This window comes from Moschus berezovskii, chromosome 17 (genome assembly GCF_049115385.1).
Source record: "Moschus berezovskii isolate FMDL1 chromosome 17, NW_MosBer_1.0, whole genome shotgun sequence".
Lineage (NCBI taxonomy): Eukaryota > Metazoa > Chordata > Mammalia > Artiodactyla > Moschidae > Moschus > Moschus berezovskii.
The window spans coordinates 5,430,007-5,450,248 of record NC_142476.1 but is presented as its reverse complement, the minus strand read 5'-3'; the positions used below and the strand labels follow the sequence as shown (position 1 = coordinate 5,450,248).

The 20,242-nt window shown below is 52.0% G+C and overlaps 1 protein-coding gene across 2 annotated transcripts in view; it reads right to left on the bottom strand.

Annotated features, from left to right (window-relative positions):
- NFASC (neurofascin) overlaps nt 1–20,242 on the bottom strand; it is a 211,221-nt gene that overhangs the window by 68,757 nt on the left and 122,222 nt on the right. For both annotated transcript variants that reach the window (XM_055420055.2, XM_088845132.1), the window contains one exon: nt 4,901–5,078. In XM_055420055.2, coding sequence (XP_055276030.2) covers nt 4,901–5,078 — 178 coding nt within the window. The remainder of the gene's footprint in view (nt 1–4,900; nt 5,079–20,242) is intronic.

Sequence of the window (20,242 nt, the reverse complement as noted above, 5' to 3'; positions counted from 1 at the left end):
GAGGTGGCCAAAGTATTGGAGCTTCAGCTTTAGCATCAGTTCTTCCAATGAACACCCAGGATTGATCTCCTTTAGGATGGACTGGTTGGATCTCCTTGCAGTCCAAGGGACTCTCAAGAGTCTTCTCCAGCACCACAGTTCAAAAGCATCAATTCTTCGGAGCTCAGCTTTCTTCACAGTCCAACTCTCACATCCATACAAGACCACTGGAAAAACCATAGCCTTGACTAGACAGACCTTTGTCAGCAAAGTAATGTCTCTGTTTTATAATATGCTATCTAGGCTGGTCATAACTTTCCTTCCAAGGAGTAAGCGTCTTTTAATTTCATGGCTGCAATCAGCATCCGCAGTGATACTGTAGGCCACTCTTATTTCAGGCCACTGCTGGTGTGGTGAGCTGACCTTTTCCAAGTGAGCGCTCCCTGGGGGAAGGCTGAGCCACGAAGACCTCAAAACTTTCTGACTTGATCAGTGAGATGTGCAAGAGGAGATTAGAGGCTGTGAGGGGGCGGCCTGGAGAAGGCGGAGTTAAGACAGGACCAAGCGACACAGAGGAGCCATGGGACAGCGAAGATCAAGAGGGGAGGCGGGGCCTGCTACACACTGTCGGGGAGTGAAAGTCTTGACAATAAAGCTCATGAAAAGGTTCAAAGGGATTCTTTCAGGGGGCTGGAGGTGTGTGTCCTGATCATGGATTAAAGAGAAATTTTTCTGCTTTATGTGCCTGGGGCGACCTTGGCAAGAAATAGAAACGGAAAGAAAAGGCGAGGGGAACAGCAGAAATCCTGGTTTCTGAACACAGACTCTGGAGAGCTCTCTACTGCAGCGTCTTCAACCATCTATGATTCTCCTGCCAGGACCCAAGAAAGGTAACTCTGGAAAGCCAGGGGTGTTGGGCAGGGCTGACCCCTGACCCACTTCCCTGACTACCAGCCCGGGCCCCTGGTTACTTCATCTCAGGACACATCTGATGTCTTCTGGGTCCTCATATCCAGTTGAGGGCTCTGGCCTCAACCGGGATGGGAAGCGTGCCACAGGGTCTGCTTTGCCCACATGGGTTTCAAGTCTCTTTCACACATAGGCCAGTTCAATGGAGGCAGCCCGAGACGTTGCCCAGGAGTGTCTGGTTCTTGAGAGGGAAGTCGGCTTAGTTAAGGTCCCACAGGAAGTCTGGGGCAGTGCATTATTGCAAGGAGAATCAGCTCTCCCACAGCTGGTCGAGAGCTCCTTTCACATAACCATTCTTGGCTGGAGAGGTGAGCCAGCCAGCGGGGGCCCTGGCACTTCGCTCTCCCTGACACTCTGGACAGAGCGTGGGGGAGCAGAGGTTCTCTGGATTCTGCCCCCAGCCCCACACTGACATCTGGCCGAGGGCCTCTTGAGAAACTACTTGCCTAAAGAGGTAATGACACCTGCAGCCACCACTGTGAGGCCTAGGGCTTTATCACAGGACCACGGTCACCCACAGGACACGCCGCCACAGCGGGAAGACGGCGAGGACAGCCCGCCCAAGGACAGAGTGCCCGTCACCACCGAGTCCTGTGCTCACCCAGCCCTTCTCTCCCGCGGAACCTGCTTGGGGGCGACGTTGAGTGAGAATGAACTTGCTCTTTTGCTTCCAAGAGGGAGGAGAAGTCTTCCCATGGGCTCTTCAGGGGGCGGGATAGACGCCCGCTCAGTCTGCAGCGTTCCTGCACTCATGAACCCCTTTCCTTTCCCTGGCTCTGACAGCCCCTGGCACCCCCGCTCCGTGGAGGATGGAGTGACCGTGTGTGCGCGCTGTCGAGGCCACCCCAGCCTCACGCCCTGGCGCGACAGAGAGGAGGGAGCACCGCTCCTACCCCGCTGCCAAGTTCCTTGATGCGGGGAGGGAGATGGAGGGGCAAGCTGCCAGCAGACTCACTTTTTTGGCAAAATCACTCTGACGGATGGGGCAAAAGCAACCTTTTGATTTTTCCAAAGGTCATGCTGTTCTGCTTGGGGGAGGGGTGGGGTGCATGTGACTCTGCTGGCAGAGCAGCAGGAGCAGGAGGCCACGTGTTCCGTGAGGGATTGTGCTGCGGCCTGGGCTCTGTTCTAGGACACCTGCTGCACCCAAGCTCCCCGAGGCCCAGATGATGCCCCCAAAGGGGAAGCAAGCAGAGGACGCGCCAGGAAGCCCGTGGCCTGAGCCCGTCCACTCCCAACACACAGAGAAAGCTGAGGGTGTTCCCACTGGCTCCAGTGAGCAAAGCTGTGTGAACACAGGGGCACAGGTACCTCTCCTGCTTCTGCGACAACATGGATGGACCCTGAGGTCACCGCTAAGTGAGATAAGTCAGATGGACAAGGACAGACACTATGTGCTCTCACTCACATGTAGAATCTAAAAAAGGCAAAATCAAAGACGCAGAGCAGGGTGGCGGCTGGCTGGGGGTGGGGGCCGAAGGGAGACGCTGGTCGAGGGATAAAGCTTTCCGCTACCAGACGGGTGAGTTCTGGGGGTCTGGTGTACGGCATGGCAACTACTAATTGTGCTGTATTACATACTTAAGAGCCGGTCCAGGAGATCTTAGAAGCTACCACCGCACACCCACAAAGGTAACTTGTTTTCTGAGTTCTACACCGTAAATAAACATCTTTTCATGTCAGTAATAGCTCAGTAAAGCTGGGGCTGGAGGGGAGAAAGCCTGGCCTCTCCCCAGCCCGTTCCACTGGGTGAGACGGAAGGAGTGGCTCGGGTCGTCTGGAGGCGCCTGCCCTGCTGGGCCCGGGGGCGGGGCAGACCCCACGCCTCTGGCCCCTGAAGGGTCTGCCTCACTCTTGTGCACTCGTCTTTCGCAGACTCAGGCTGGCCACTGTGCCTGCAGCAACCAGGGAGGCCCAGTGCGCACGCGACGGGCACTGGCTTCTTGCAGACACGGTTGGGGGCACTGGGCGCCGCTCTGCAGAAGGACTTCCTCGTTAAGAGAGACACCATGGTCACGTCCTGGCCCTGCCTGGGGGAGCTGGAGAAAACAGCTTCATTTCTCTGCCCCTCAGTCGGCCAAGGATGACACCGACTCCGTGGACGGGCTGCGAGAGTCACCGGAGATGTGCCTGGAGAGCTCTGAGCTCTCTGTCAGGCATGAGGCAGCTGCTATTCCAGGGAGACCCAAGATGAGCTAAAGGGGGCTGGCTAACAGAGGCAGGGTGTGCACGTGGTGCCAGACTGGGGGCCTGGGCTCTTTCCGTGAGTCTGTCCCCGTTTGCTGTGGGGCCCTGAGGAAGCAGGGGCCTGGGTCTCGGTGAGCACTCAGGAAGACGCCCTCCAGGCCCTCCTCGGGGCTGGCAGCTCTGCCCCACGGCTGGTGCCCTGCAGAGACCGGTTGTGGGGTCCTGCCCAGGGCCCCTGAGCTTTAGGACTCCAAATTCCTAACACGGACGTCAAAGCCCTCGGTTTACAGGGTCACCCTGCAGGAAGCCCTCACCCACCTGCCCCAGGGGCCAGAGTGGTAGACGAGTAACCAAGGAGAAGTGGCAGAAGCAAAACGAGCCTTCGCTGCTTCCTGCGTAACCCAGTTTCCTCCTCAGCCCCCTCCTCTCCAGGGACGTGGCCTTAGCACGCTCCTTATTAGACTGTCTGCCTGGGACTGTTAATGAGAAACTATCCTTGAGCCAGCAGGGCAGACGGTCTCCATGGGAACAGTCTCCTTCACAACTGCCCTCTGCCTCCCTCCCTCAGTGTGTGCGCGTGCATACACGCACACACGCACACAGGCTGGGGCCACCAGGAGGGCCGTGGGGGCCCTGTCCGTCTGGCTGTGGGTCCAGTCAGTTTCTCCTGGCTTTCTCCACCCGGAAGTGCCCCTGCTCTGGGCAGCTGCTACTGGTGAGGCGCGGGTGGGCGGCAGCAGGCAGCTGAGGCTCTTGCGACTCTTCTCCAAGCTGTGCTAGCTCCAGGACCCCGAGGCTGGCTTTAGAGAGCTCAGTGGGGACTTCTCCGAGGCTGCATCACTCTCCCACCCCACCCCAGACACCTGTCGCCTGGAGAGAGTCCAAGTCAACAGTGGCATCACATAGGTCCCACCTATTACTCAAAGCAGGAACGGGGGACAGAGGTGGTGTGTCCACATCATAGCTCTGGGATGCCCAGAATTCCTGGTAGAAGAGTCAGAATTGTAGCAAAGGTGTCACCCCTCTAAATACAGGGCCGAGGATCACGGCTGCCAGTCAACGGGCCACTTACAAATGTAACGTCAGATATGGCTGGTGGAGACACGGCTGTCAGACCAGCATTTTCACCTTGACTTTATGATTCTGATGGCCCAATAATGTCCCACTATAGGAAGCAGATGCCATGGATTTTACTTTTCAACTTTACCATGGGAAAGTTGAAAACAGAAGGAATTCGTGCCTGATTCTCCCACAGTGACATTATAATGGGGTTCTTTATTTTAATGTCTCAGTCACAGCCTTTTGCAAAAGTCACCTCCTTTACAACTCTCCCCAGGCCATCTGTCCTCATCACTTCAGCCAAAAGGACCTGGCTATATGAGAAAGGCACATCAGAGCTGTCCACCATACTCGGCCCCTGGAAACTCCACTCTGATAAGTTAGTCAAGACCACAGAGGGATGAGGGAGGGGTGTGGAGGGAAGGACTCCCGAGTGACGCTTGGGCTTCCAGACTCTCAGCAGGCTCCAGGCAGCGATTCAGCACAGCCACGGCCCTGAGAGATGGCCCAGCGACTTCAGGTCCCAGGTTCCCAAGCATGAGCTCGCCTGGGTTGATCCTCTGGAGGAAAACCCTCTCTGAATTCAGAAGCCACTGCTTCTGCTGTCCCCGCCTTCTCTGAAGGGTCCTCACTCTCCCCGTCCCTCACCCACCCCCCCGACTCCTCTGCCCCCAGTCAGCAGATTCCAAGCGGACAGGAGACTCACGGTCCATGGGAATCTCGATGGCCCCGCCGAGGCTGAGCGCGCAGAGGAGGACGGCTGTGTAGGCCCAGGGCGGCGGCTGCCTGGCCATCCTGAGCACCGGGCCTCGCGCCCCGCGCCCCGGCCCACGAGGTCTCACTGCCTCCAGTCGCTGGAATTGAGCCTCCCGGACGGAGTTCAGCTGCGGAAAGAAATATGTTGCCAAGTGAGTGTTCCCTGAACTCCTGGTCCTCTCCAGCAATCCCACAGAGCCCTGAAGATTCAGGGTCCCCTTGATTACAGACCTACATTCTAATACAGAGTTTTTTTTAACCCTGTACTACCGACTTTTGGGACCTGACAATTCTTTGTGTGGGGACCGTCTTGGGTATTGTAGGGTGCTGAGCAGCACCCCTGGTCTCTGCCCACTAGATGCCAGGATGGCCTACTCCAGCACTCAACAGAAGACGTCTCCAGAATCGCCAACTGTCTCCTGGAGGGAGGGCAAACCACCCCCAGTTGAGAACCAGTTTTCTAGAAGGAATGACAACTCTACATAGAAAAGTTGTAAAAACAAATACTGGCTCGCAGGCCCAGCACCTGGAAGGTGCCATGCACTGTTAGTTGCTCAGTCGTGTCCGACTCTTCGCGACCGCATGGACTGTAGCCTGCCAGGCTCCTCCGTCCATGGAATTCCCCAGGCAAGAATACTGGAGTAGTTTGCCATGCCCTCCTCCAGGAGGTCTTCCCAACCCAGGACTGAACTCGGGTCTCCTGTATTACAGACATATTCTTTACTGTCAGAGCCATCAGGGAAGCCCCATGCACTGAACCTGTAGGAACCATACCTATCTCACAGCCTTTCTGACCCACATGTGATGAGGGGACCTGAGGCTGAGTGTGTCTGGGTTAGCAGCATACAGACAAGATCACAACGCTACCCTTTGACCCGGAGATGGGAGAGCGAAGGAGGCAGCAGTGCAGGGCAGAAATTGGGTAAGTGGAAACTTGGTAACCTACAAGAGTTTGTAAATGAATGATTTCTGCAGATACTTTGTGCAGCTAACTATTTGGCAGTGGTCCCTGACGCTGTCCCTTTAGGGATAATGGCAGTGCGGACATGACAGCCCAGGACAGAAGGCTTCAGAGGGTTGGGAGAATAAGCAACATTCATGACAGCATGATGCTCACACCCTCAAGCACAAGACATCGTTCAGGGCTGACAGGGGTAAGGGCTAAAAATGCCTGTCCAAGGAGCCTGGGATGGTCCTGGAGAGACAAATCCTCTCCCTGGTCCTGAGAGAGAAGAGCAAGAATGGCCTACAGCTGAGACTCAGACACCAACCTCTAAACTGATGAAGCTCTGAAACACGGAGTCTTAAAAGTGGTCCAGTTTGCTGCTCTAACTATCATGGGGCCAAACAAAGCACAGAGGACAGCGGGAAGCAGTTTCCTCACGATTCCTCGGGCTTTTCTGGATGAGTAGCCACCTAGCAAATGGACACACTGCTTAAAATGACTTGGCAGAGATGTGAAGCCTCCATATCACCTGCACGCGCGGGCCAGCTCCCACAGTCCCTCACCTCATGTGTGTTTCTGGACTCCTTTCCTTGCCCGCTGTCTCCTTCCCACTGCTTCTTCCCCGGTGTTGACCGTCATTGTTTACACCACTTACTGCAACAGCTTCCTAAGTGCTCTCTCCCCACTTCTGCCCTTTCCCCTCGGACTCATTCTCTGTCCATAACCAGAGCACTTACTCCTCAAAGCAAATCACTGCAGTTCCGTTCAGTTCAGTCGCTCAGTCGTGTCCAACTCTTTGCGACCCCATGGACTGCAGCACGCCAGGCCTCCCTGTCCATCACCGACTCCTGGAGCTCACTCAAACTCATGTCCATCGAGTCGGTGATGCCATCCAGCTGTCTTATACTCTGTCGTCCCCGTCTCTTCTGGCCCTCAATCCTTCCCAGCATCAGGGTCTTTTCCAATGAGTCTGCTCTTCGCCTAAGGTGGCCAAAGTATTGGAGTTTCAGCTTCAGCATCAGTCCTTCCAATGAATATTCAGGACTGATTTCCTTTAGGATGGACTGGTTGGATCTCCTTGCAGTCCAAGGGACTTTCAAGAGTCTTCTCCAGCACAATTTGAAAGCATCAATTCTTTGTCTCTCAGCCTTCTTTATGGTCCAACTCTCACACCCATACATGACTACTGGGAAAACCATAGCTTGGACTATCTGGACCTTTGTTGGCAAAGTGATTCTCTACTTTTTAATACACTGTCTAGATTTGTCATAGCTTTTCTTCCAAGGAGCAAGTGTCTTTGAATTTCATGGCTGCAGTCACAGTCTGCAGAGATTTTGGAACCCAAGAAAATAAAATCTGTCACTGTTTCCACTGTTTCCCCATCTACTTGCTATGAAGTGATGGGACTGGATACCATGATCTTAGTGCAAATGCAAATACAGATACGGTATCCCCTAGTCAACTCACTAACTCACTGCTGCCCCAAAATTGAATCTGAAGGCCGTGACTTGGCTGGAAGCCCCATGTGATGCAGCCCCGACTGCAAGACCATTTCTTACCCTCCCCTTGCGTTCTGTATTCCAGCCAACATGGGTAGTCTACCAGGTCTCATAGTACATAAAGCTCTACTGTGCTGACTTCTGTACAGACTGCCTTCTGTCTAGAACACCTTCTGCATCTGCCCTCTCTCATTAGGGTGTGCCAAGTATGACTCACACGCCCCCTGGTCTGTGCTCCTGAACACCACTCCCCTATTACAGCACTTGTCACTATGAATTTATTCAAAAAGTCACTCCTCTGTACACCCTATAAAAAGGAGGGTACTGTAGGGAAGGTGCCTCTTCTTGTTTATTCCTAGAGTATAGCGTAATGCCTAAAACATAGCAGGCGCTCAGAACCATGTGATAGATGGATGCAAAATGAGCAGATGAATGCCTGAATAAAACAAACCATTTGGTTCCCATGTTTCAGACCTCATGTTTCCCCATGACACCACCAGGCGGCGCAGGAGAACACATGCTTTGGACCTGGGAACTGTGGAGGCTCTCAGTCAGTGGGGGGAGAAAGTCCCTCCCTACACAGGCGCTGCTCTCTGGCCAGGGAACCATTCAGCTGTGAGTAAGTTAAGAAGGTAGAAAAGTTCCCAAGGGGAGACTGGCTGGAAGGCCTCACAGGAGGTCTCTGTTTCTTCCTCTTCTCTAGGATGACCCTGACAGTGCCTCCGAGTCTGCGATTGCCCCTCCGTGGCTCCTCACCTCCAAAGACTAGACTCAGGTTGTCCATCTGAAACCTTAGTGCTGAGGGGCCAGGCAGAGGCTCAGCATTCCTTCCAGGAGGACAGTGGGGATGACTCCAGTTTTGGCTCTGAGACCACCATGTTTTGTTCAGGAGCCGCCAAGTGGTAGGAAGTGATGGGAAAGAGAAGGGTATCTTTTTCTGGGACTCTTGATGGAAGCAGGAAGCCAGAAGCTATTCATTAACTAAATACACATTGGCAGGAAGAGAGGCCAATTATTTGCGGTGTCTTTAACCCACAATTTAAAAAACACAGTAGGAAAAGAACAGAGAAATAATCTCATTTAGCTATTTGACAATTCTCTCTCCCTCTTCACTTGGAATCCAACTTTTCTGACGAAGTCTTTACAGAGGAAGATAACTTAAGGATTATTTAGCTTTACGGAATCGCCTTACTTCTCAGATGAGGAAACAAGAATCTAGACAGGGGAAGTGATATCCTCAATGTCACCTCACACACGGCTTTGTGGCAAAACTAAGAAAAGAACCCAGGTCTCCTGACTGGTAGCCCAGGGTTTTTCCAACAAATTTCCCTGTCTCTCCACATATGTGACAATTACCAAGCAAACTTGCAATTTAAAAAAGAAATGTATAGTTTGGCAGTATCTCAAAAATTAAACATAAAATTACCATATTACCCCATATTTCTGCTCTTACGTATATGCCCTAAAGAATTAAAATCAGGGACATGAACAAGTATAAGCATGCTGCATGCTAAGCTGCTTCAGTCGTGTCAGACTCTTTGTGACCCCACGGACTGTAGCCCTCCAGTCTCCTCTGTCCATGGGATTCTCCAGGCAAGAATACTGGAGTGGGATGCCATGACCTCCTCCAGGGGATCTTCCTGAGCCAGGGATCAAATACCACATCTCCTGCAGCACTTGCATTGAAGGCAGATTCTTTACCACTGAGCCACCAGGGAAGCCCCAAACAAGTACATACACACACACGTTCACAGCAGCATCATTCACAATAGCCAAGGGGTTGAACCAGCCCAATGTCCATCAATAGATAAATGAATAAACAAATTGCTGGTTATAGGTGAGAGAAGCAGACTAGCCAGGGGTGGGGCTCGGGGGCGGAATTGTCAGGGCCCTTCAAGGGGAACGCCACTAACTACGGAGCATCCCGAGGAGGAATAAGGAAAGCCACAAATCCTTGAAAGGGCAGATGGAGGCTGCAGAAGACGGGGTGGTGATGACTCTCTTGGAAAGTTGGAGGAGGGTGTGGAATTTTTCTGTTTAGCTTCATGGGGGCAAAAAAAGGATCAGATGAGAAGAAATTCCAGAGAGGCAGCTGCTTCTCTGACATGCAGAAAAGAATAATCTAATAAATATATCCATCATACAAACCCATCCATGAAAATGAAACACCACCCACACAACGTACCACTATGATGCATTTGAACAATCCTCTTATATCGAATTAAATAGGTAAGAGGTGAGCTACAAGGATATAAAATTATTAAAGGGAGGTCTACTGCAGGGGGAGAGCGTAAGGAAAAGAGCAACAATAAAGAAAACCAAAAGAGAAATATTGTGTGAACTGAGGTATACTATGAACTGCTGCTGCTGCTGAGTCGCTTCAGTTGTGTCCGACTCTGTGCGACCCCATAGACGGCAGCCCACCAGGCTTCCCTGTCCCTGGGATTCTCCAGGCAAGAACGTTGCAGTGGGTTGCCATTTCCTTCTCCAGTGCATGAAAGTGAAAAGTGAAAGTGAAGTCACTCAGTCGTGTCTGACTCTTCGCGACCCCATGGACTGTAGCCCACCAGGCTCCTCCATTCATGGGATTTTCCAGCAAGAGTACTGCAGTGGGTTGCCATTGCCTTCTCCGATACTATGAACTAGGGACTATGATTAATTCAAGTCTTGTATATCTGCGAGCCCCACTCCCCAACCCATGGTGTGAAAAGTAAATGAAAGAGAAGAAAAAAAGAGAATAGAGTCACCCAAACATGAAGTGTTCTGCATGTGATGCTGCTTTTCATAAAGAATGCAAATGGCACTTGGTCACGTGTGTTCCTGCCCCCGGGCAGGAAGGCAGCTGGATGCTTCTCAGGATCACCTTGGCACTACTGTAAACGCACAAATCCCTGGACCCTCAAACTTCTAGGCAGGGACCAAATCAAGCCTGCAGATTAGAAAAGCCTTTTTCAATTTGAAGGCCTTTAGAACCATTGTCATCTTACATGAGGTTGCTTCACATACTTGGGCAACCTTCCTGAAGGCAAGGCCTTTATATCTGCAAGCCTTGTGGGAGATACGAATTCAAAATATCTAAGACGGGGCCTAGGGAAGTTCATGTGAGTTGAGTGATGATCAGCCGCTGGTGGGGACACCTGGAAATGACAGCCTATCTTGGCCAACTTCACGAGCAGTGGCCATGCAGAAAGACCACCTGGGTTTGAAGCTGCTCCCCGCTTACAAGGTGGGGAAGTACTGAACCTTCAGGTCTTGGCTTTTCTCATCCGAAAACTGCACCTAATAAGAGCACCTATTCTACAGGGCTGCAATTGTGACTTGATACCCAAATCCTACACAAAGCTTGGGGCAAAAGCTCAAGAAATGTTAGCTGCTGCTACCCAGCAGGCTTTGCACTACCTCTAGGACACTACCAGCAACAGCCCCAAGGAGCAATATTACTTATTCAGCCACAGTCACCTTCTGCTTTTCTGTTCTTCCTTTTTTGTGGGTCCGGGTTTGGTATCTTTCCCCAGACTGGGGGCCCCCCGGTGTTTATTCCTCAAGCTGTCCCCGGCAGATGGATGAGAGGACTGCAAGCTGTTGCAGTCGGGAGCTCCCCACATTCTCACAGCCCCATTCTGAGCAGGCTGTGCTGGTGGCCACAACACATTTGAAGTGACGGGGAGAAAAGACAGGCTGCACTGAGACAGCGCAGCTGGCAGCTCCACTCCCCCTGCAGCAGAATCCGCCGTGGACTTCTGGGCAGCAGTCAGCCAGCCGCTCGATCCCTTACCAGAGCTGGTTTCAGAGAATGAACAGGGACAAGAGACGGACACGGGGACAAGGGACAAGCTCTACTGTCACAGAGCTTACAGCATCCCAGTGGGGAAGACAGGAAATAAGCATCGCACGGCAGGAAGAGCAAAGTGAGGCGCCAGTGAGAGAAAGAAGAAAACGCCATCCGACCTGCAGTGTTGACAGCGGCCTTTTCCACAACGGCCAACACTCGGAAGCAACCAAACTGTCTCTCAGTATAGTCAAGCGTGGTCCATCCAGACAAATGGAATACATTTTAGCACTAAAAAGAAATGAGCTATTAAGACATGAAAAGACATGGAGGAAACAATTGCATATTTGTAAATGAAAGAAGCCAATCTGAAAAAGCTATATACCGTATGATTCCATAGTTAACTATGGGACATTCTGGAAAAGGTGGAACTCTGCCTTTAAGTCTCTGCCGGAGCAAGTGATGGTGGCCAACTCTGAATAAAGAGCCTCTGCTTGTGCTCACTTGGGTGGCATTTATTTTCACACCAACTTTACACAAACCACTCTCTTTTCCTAGTCTGCCTTTTCTGTTCTTCCACCCCACTTTCTGTTATCTTTCAGGCGCAGGTCAGGTGACACCACCTTTGGGAAGCCTTCCTTGGTTGCCCCGGGCCACCAAGACTGGATCCGGTCCTCACTGTGCCCTCCGAGAATTCTGGGATATACCCGCTGTCATGAGTGCGAGCTCTTGGTTCCCATCTCCGCAATGAGTTCCTCGAGGATGGGGGACAGTGTCTTTAGAGAACCTCGTGGACATTTGTCGAATGTTCATCCGGCACCCCCGCGCTCCTCCTCCCATCCACTGGGCCTGAATTCACTAGCTACCACTGCCATCCCAGAGCGCCACGGGCCGGAAACTCGCCGTCTCAGTTCTGGAAGCTGGCAGTCCACAATCAGGGTGTCAGCAGGGCCGCTTTCTCATGAGGTCTCCCTCCTTAGCTTGCAAATGCCTGCCTTCCTACAGTGTCCTCACATGGCCTTTCCTCTGTGCAAACACACCCCGGGTGTTTCTTCCTCTTCCTATAAGGACACCAGTCCTACTGGATGAGAGCCCACCCTATTGACATCATTCAACGTCAGTTACTTCTTTACAGACCCAATCTCCAAATATAGTTACATGTGGGTAGACCTTCAACATATGCATTTTAAGGAGGGGCACAACTCAGTCCATAATAGTACAGACATTTCCCTTCAGCGAATTTGTCTCTAGAGTGATCCTACCCAATTCTCGGGTTGGGCTGTGATTAGTATAAAAAAATTAGCACCTTCTAACTCTCACCCCTATGGCTGGTTTAGGAATGGACACCTTATCCAGCCAGAAGCACTGTGCTTCGTGGAGACTTCTGCTAAAAGCTGAGAAAGACAAGTTTCCCCCTCTCTTGAACGAGATGCAGTGAGGGCGCCCCCAACGGGAGAGGGTGGAGCTTCGGGGAAGGGTGGTGGGAGTCTCCGAGCCTACCGTGGGGACACTCCAGAAAGCAGAGAGAAGACACAGAGAGACCGGACCCTTCGCGTCGCTGTTTCAGTCCCTGAGGGAGCGCTTCCTGAAGAAAACCTGACTTGGGGATTTTAAATTACATGTGTGTTTATATTAAAAATTCTTTTGAATTTTTAAGCCAGCTGGAGTTATTTCCTATCATTTGCAACTAAGAGTGCTATCAGAATCAGAAATGCCCCTAGAATAATCATTGAACCCACAAGCTTCCCGTGATCTTCGCTTTCTGTATTAAAGAAGCATCTCTCCCTCCTCCTGCCTGCCTCTGCCTGGAGCTGGCCCCATCCCTCTGCAGGGTCCCTGACCACCAACTCTCTGCTCTCCTGAAGGTTTCCAAACTCTTCTTAACTGGCTCTCTGCCTCAGCAGAGAAACATCTTCAAGTTCTCTCATAATGAAACCAAAAGATCATTCTCCGTATTGCATAGCTCCCTATAGGTCCCTAATTTTTCCTTTCATTTCTTCTCATGAAAGTTTGTTTTTTTCCCCAGTAGAGGTCAATGGCTTCTATGTTTGCTGATTTTGTTCCCATTCATTACTCCTCCAACCACACCCTGAACCTCGTCTGTCTGGACCCCGCATTGGTCTTCAGATGGCCAGATTCAGGGTTTTCAGTCTTTATCTTGCCAGGCCTCTTGGAGGCATCAACAACTGTTAACCATCCCATCCGTCCTTTGTCCTTCATAACATCCTCTCCTCCTTGTTAGCCTCTGAAACCCCTCTGGGGGCTCGTTTTCTTTCCGGCCCTTCTAGCCTCCTTGGTAGCACTGATCACACTGCTGGATCCTCTTCCTCTGCCTTCACTGGGGCCCTGACCTTCCATCTCTCTTCCGTGTTTGTTTGGCGGCACCCACCTAAGTCACCGAGCCAGACTCTAGGAATCACTCTACCTCCCACTTCTCACACCTCACATCCAGGCACCGAGGCCCCTGGACTGTGTCCCTCTGGGTGTCTCTCATTCCCCCTCCCTTCTGCACATTCCCAGCTGCTCACCTCTGACAAACATCGTGTCTCATTGCAATAACCTCTCAACTGGTCTCCTTCCAATCCATTCTCCACGTTGTTATTACAGTGATGTTTCTAAATCCCCACCTGATCATGTCAGCGCTCTGCTGGAAACCCTCCCATTTCTCCCCATCGCTCTATGTAAGATCAAATCCAAACTGCTGAACATAGCACATGAGGCTCTTTAAGATCAGGTTCCTGGAGTCCCCTCCAAGCCCATCCAAACCCTAAATGCTTCCTTGTGTGTTAGTTGCTCAGTTGTGCCTGACTCTTTTGCAGCCCCATGGACCGTAGACCACCAGGTTCCTCTGTCCATAGAATTCTCCAGGCAAGAATACTGGAGTGGGTAGCCATTCCCTTCTCCAGGGGATCTTCCCGACCCAGAAATGAAGCATGTCAGGTTGTATTCAACCTTCATGATTTATCCATGCCAGTCCCTGTGCCTGTACAGGCCTTCCCTCCTTGTCACGTGATTAATTCCCACTCAGTCTTCAAGACTTCACTGCTCAGACATCTTCTGCACAGTAAAGAGCTCTTTGTGCCCCTCCGTGCCCCGTCCCCCCAGCAGAGCTGGGGGTCTCTCATCTCCACTATAGCTTAAACCGCCTGTGGGCACGTAGCACATGGGCAAAACTAATGATTAAACTAAGGGTTGGAGGCCTTTCCTGTGGAAGTCTAGACAGTAAGCATTTTAGGCTTTGCAGGACAGTTTCTGTCACAAGTGCTGACCTTTACCATTACAGAGTAAGAAGCACTATTGACAAGAAGTGAGTGGATGGGTGTGTCTGCTGCTGCTGCTGCTCAGTCGCTTCAGCCATGTCTGACTCTGTGTGACCCCACAGACGGCAGCCCACCAGGCTCCCCCGTCCCTGGGATTCTCCAGGCAAGAACACTGGAGTGGGTTGCCATTTCCTTCTCCAGTGTGTGGCTATCCACTAACAAAACTTTATTTACAGAACAGGCAGTGGACTGGGATCGGCCCGGGGGCTGTAGGTCGCTCACCACTGGCTTAAGCTTTCTCCCATCTTCGTGGAATTCTTGAGGCTCAGACGATGCCCTGCTCATTTTCGTGTCCCCAGTGCCTGGCAGGGTCCCTGGCAGGAAATATTGAGGGAAAGGGAGATCCAAGTACAGGTCTCAGTCCTGACACTTATCTTCTGTAAACTACTTGTTTTCCAAACCTTTTTAAAAATCTCACAAATGGAAATAAATATTCCTGCTTTGTCTGCTGCAGATGGTGGTTGTGAGAGTCACATGAATAATGCATAGGAACACGAAGCACAGCACAAACGGAAGCTGTTTCACTGTCCACGCGACTCCACTACACAGACCTTTGTCATGTGAGCCTGAACCCAGGAGAGGGCCTATGATCTACCTGTCTGTCGCTTTGCCCACCTGATGGGTGGTGTGGGGCTTAGCCGCAGCCCACTCTCTGCCCTACCCGTCTGAGGACACACCCGGGGTGAGGGTTCTCAACCGTTTCTCCTCTCCCCATTGCTCCACTCGCACTGTCCCAGCTTCCAGACTCCATAGTTGCCCCCGGGCAGGTGTGAAACAGCTGTGTTTGTGACAGATGAATGGCTTGATGGCCTCTGAGGCCTCCCAGAGACTAGAGGATGTTCTCTGAGTTAGAATCAACAGAGGAGAAGCTGATGACAACTGGTAGTGGATGTTGAGAAGGAGGATGGCATCAAGGTTTTGTAGGCTGGGAAACTGGATGGGATGACACTCATAACTGGCATCAAGAATTAAGAAAGGGGAAAACTCTGGAAGTGACTGGGGCCAGGGAGATCATGAGCTTGGAACCAAATATGTCCAGTTCGGAATGCCCAGGGCTGTGAACAAAACACCTCTGCAGGTAGTCTGAGGCTGTGTTTCTGAATTACTGCCTGCAGATACACACAGTGACAGATTAGTGCTGAAGGGCCATGTGCCAGCAGCTAGCTCTTAGAATAAACTAATGAAATGACAAGAATAGTAGTACTACAAGAACCAACTAAGGAATACACTCACACATCACTGCCACAGGATATTGTGGGGGGAACAGAGAGATAATAAAAGCCCAACTGAGCCAACACAAAACTCAGCCATCCTGCATCAGATTAAAAAAACAAACACGCAGCAGGCTTTATTACTGTGGCTGCCTGGAAGCAACCTGTTCAGAAATCAGAGAGAGGAGCCGAAACAAAAGAGCAAACAGAAGCCCATCAAAACAAGGAGTGGGGAAGGACCGTGTGTGTGGGGTCTGAAAAGAACACAGGAGTACCCCAGGCCAGGCCATGGGCTCCCTGCAGACAGGCAGGCAGGCAGGCCCTCTTAGGGGAGGTCAGGACTCGGACATAAGGGACTTCTCAAGTCATCTGTTCCCAGTACCGACCAGGAACAGTTGCAAACGATGTGTATGTAAATATGAATCCAAGTGGCTCAGGCTATATAAATATACAATATATATAACCTGTAATAATCACATTTTCACTCACTCTTCCTTTTCTTTCTTCAAGAACAGAGAAAGAGCTGGTATGTGTCCTCTCTTACGTTTGTTTCGGCAGAAAAAACGGCCGAGGAGCTGACTTAGGAGGCAGAGCGCGCCACTCCAGCCCTGTGACAGGGCTCCTGCCCCGTGCGGCCCCTCCTCCCACAGGGCCAGCCTGGGCCTCACTCCCCCGCCGCCAGGCCAGCAGGTAGGTTCTGGACCCTCGGCGCCTCTGTGAAGGCTGGAGGTGCTACCCCCTTACCTCTCCACAGTGCAAACGCCCCTCACTGGCAACCCCTCCACAGTGCAGACCCTGCCTTCCCACTGAAAGCGGGCTGCGATCTCCCCTGCACCCCCCACACGCTCTGTTCCAGGGCTCATACATATCCTCCTGCCGGCGAGACTGGTTATTCCTACATCCATCTCCTGCATCAGACTCTGCACTTCTGAGTCTATGTTTTGTCTCCCTCAGTAGCGAACCAGTACAATAAATATTCGTGGAGTGAGTGAACAGCCATCTTACCAGATACTTCCTCTTATTTGAGAGATATGCATCCATCAAGAATTAGTGTATTAGAAATTCTTGATTAAATCATATATAATAAAACTGTTGTTACAACATACACTTGAGTAATAAAAATAACAGCAATAACCTAATAACATCTATTACGCATCCCATGAAGTAGACAGAACTTGTCCCTGCTCAGCAGACACACTCGTCCCCTCTTTGCCTGAAATCCACCCCTACTCCCTCTCAGGGCGTCTGTCTGACTTCAGTCAGGGCCTCCCTGTTTCCTCCATCCTGCAGACAGACTCTCAGAACTAGGGATTTGGGGGCTCCAGGCTCTAACCCCAGAATGGCCATCTCCTCTGTTCCCAGCCTCCCTGCACCCTCATCCCGAGGGTTTCAGCTCAGCCGCCCTGATTCTGAGGTCACCTTCTGCAGAGGGGTGCCCTGGGCGCCGGGGAGGACCCTCTTCCCTGCTTCCCTCCTTCCGCAGGTCCACAGCTCCCTTCCATCTCTTATGCCAAGGGAGGAACCAGGCAACAGATGGTGACCCCAGCCCGCGTGCTCCCTCCACTCACAAGTATTTGAAGGCCGGACGGGTTTCCTAGGAAACTCAAATGCCCTGTATTGGTGATCCCTGGCCTATCCCAAAGAGAGCACTCAGCAGGGAGGAGCAAGACAGAGGGGAAGACGAGACTGATGGGAAGCCTCAGGAGGAGCTCCATACCTTCCTCCCAAGTTTGCCCAGTGAAGCTAGATGCCTCACATCTCCCCTTCACCCCCCAAAAGACGGCCACAGTCTCAGCACCTTCACAAAGTTTCGCGGCCCATGCCATCCTCCCCCTCTCCCTTTCGGGGCTGGAGCTGCACAAACCCTCCCGGGCCCCAGGGCTTGACAGCCTAAGAAAGCACTCACCAGCCTGCTTCTTCATCTGCCTCCCCCTGCCCAGGAGAGGAGACCCGCTTCCTCCCTGCGTGGGGTCCAACCAGTTTCTTCTAGGATTTTCCAACAACTAAGGACACCTTGTATGTGGACTCAAGCCCCCTCCCCCTCCTCCCCTCTCAGGGTTGGAGGAGGGTGGTCTCCATCTGCTCGGTGGCTGTGTCGCATGCTTGGCTCCCTGGCATCGTCAGAGGGAGCGATCTGGGAGGAGAGAGGGGCTGCGTTTAACCGTTGAGAGGGCTCCCTTGGTGGCAGGGGCACAGGCAGGTCTGGCCCCTCCTCGCCTTGCCTGAGGTCATGGGGTCTCAGCAGGAGTGGGGGATGGGACAACAGTATCAGGTGGCCCCGATTCCCACCTGGGTTTAGGATTAAGGATTTGGCTGAAAACAACTGTTTCCTGCCCAACACCCAGAACTAATGCATTGGTTGAAACCTGAACCGCTTGGTTATTTATTAAGTTGGGAACGAGGGGAGCACAGGGCGGAGAGGAGAAAGAGGGAAGAGACCTTTCCCTTGCAGCGTCACCATGAGTTTCCGATGGATTCCTCATGTTCCCTCCAGGCTGTCCGGTGCACAGAGCACTGGCGGGCACTGGTGGTCACAAGCCACCAGGCCGCACATGAGGGCTGCGCCCACCAGGAATGTGTCCCCCTTCTGGATAGGAGGTGCAGGCCCCTCACTGCAGAGCTTGGACAGGGTGACCTGCTGCGTGATTTTGCATAGCTGATTTGTGATGCTGGGAAAGGTTGCGGGCGGGAGGAGAAGGGGACGACAGAGATGAGATGGCTGGATGGCATCACCAACTCTGTGGACGTGAGTTTGAGTGAACTCCGGGAGTTGGTGATGGACAGGGAGGCCTGGCGTGCTGTGATTCATGGGGTCGCAGAGAGTCGGACATGACTGAGCGACTGAACTGAACTGAACTGAACCAAAAATCGTTTAACCTTCTGCTTATAAGGGATCTTTAGGTTATTTTTATTTATTTTTTCCCCATCACCACAATGCTTCAATGAACACCCCTGTACATACAGCCCAATATATAGAGGAAGTGGGGTGGCTGTCTTATCCTGTCTCTTTAACCCCACACCAACTGGAACCTGATATATATCTCAGCCTGGTATAGCGAGGCAGCCCGAAGTATGTAAGTGGCCAGGTCCACAGCCCAACCCTGGACATCCCACTGCACAAGCCAGTAGATGCTGGACACATGGGGAGGGACCGCACCGGTGCTGCAATCCAACCGAGCCAGCTCTCTGAGGCTCTCTGGGGCTGTGCATTTTCGCCACATTATTATTATTGCTTACTCGCTCATTCTCCAAGAGGCAGGACTAGGACACACACATGGAATGGAAAAGACTCTCAAATGTAGTCGGTGCCGCTGCCTGTCAGCTGATCAGACGCTGCAGCGGGGCTGCCTTCAACACGGTTTGTGGATATCTGGCTCCACTCACTGCCTCTGCTCGGTGCTAACTGAGCTCTGACCAGGCTCCTTACAAAGACCAGCAGGTAAAACGGACTGTAAGGGAAACAGAAGTTGACAAGTAGGGCACGCAGACAGCCTCCAGCCTGGAGACGGCAGCTAAAAAGACACAGGAAACAACCTTCCCTCAGTGGGGGGAGAAATTCTGCCACCGCCGGGAAGAAGAGAAGCCCCCACCTCTCCACAACTCAAGAGCCAGCTTCTTTCACCTCCCTGCTTTCTACCCTCTGGGAGAAGTTTCACAGCAATTAGACACACATCTTCTTCACAGCTGGAGGGAGAGAAGAGAGGGCTTGAGAAGCTCCGACCCACTCCACGTGGGGGAGAAGACAGCAGGATAGCAGAGCTGGCTCCCCTGCTGGCTGAAGGCCTGTTAGCAAAGGCCAGAGAGGAAAGTAGTCATAACCTATGGACACGACCCTATGTGTGCAAGGGTGCAGCCCAAGATTTGGGGAGGGTGAGGAGGGACCTGGGTAGAAGGAAAGAGAGAGACTGGTGCCAGAAGGCCTGAAAGGGGGCTTGGATTTAGTATGAGAAGACCCAGGGTTCCTCAAAACATGAAACACAGAATTACTATATGCCCCAGCAAACCACTCCTGGGTATACACCAAAGAACTAAAAATATATGTCTACATGAGAACTTGTACATACATGTTCACGCAAGCATAGTTGATCACAGACAAAAAGTGGAAGCAACCTGAATGTCTACCAACTGAGGATGGATAAATAAAATGCAGTATATCTATATATATAATGGAATATTATTTAACCACAAAAAAGGAATGATACAGAGAGACAGGCTACAATGTGGAAGAACCTTGAAAACGTCATGCTAAGTAAAAGAAGGCAATGGCAAGCTACTCCAGTACTCTTGCCTAGAAAATCCCATGGACGGAAGAGCCTGATAGGCTGCAGTCCATGGGGTCGCTACGAGTCGGACATGACTGAGCGACTTCACTTTCATTTTTCACTTTCACACATTGGAGAAGGAAACGGCAACCCACTCCAGTGTTCTTGCCTGGAGAATCCCAGGGACCGGGGAGCCTGGTGGGCTGCCGTCTATGGGGTCGCACAGAGTCGGACACGATTGAAGTGACTTAGCAGCAAGTAAAAGAAGACAGACACAAACGACCA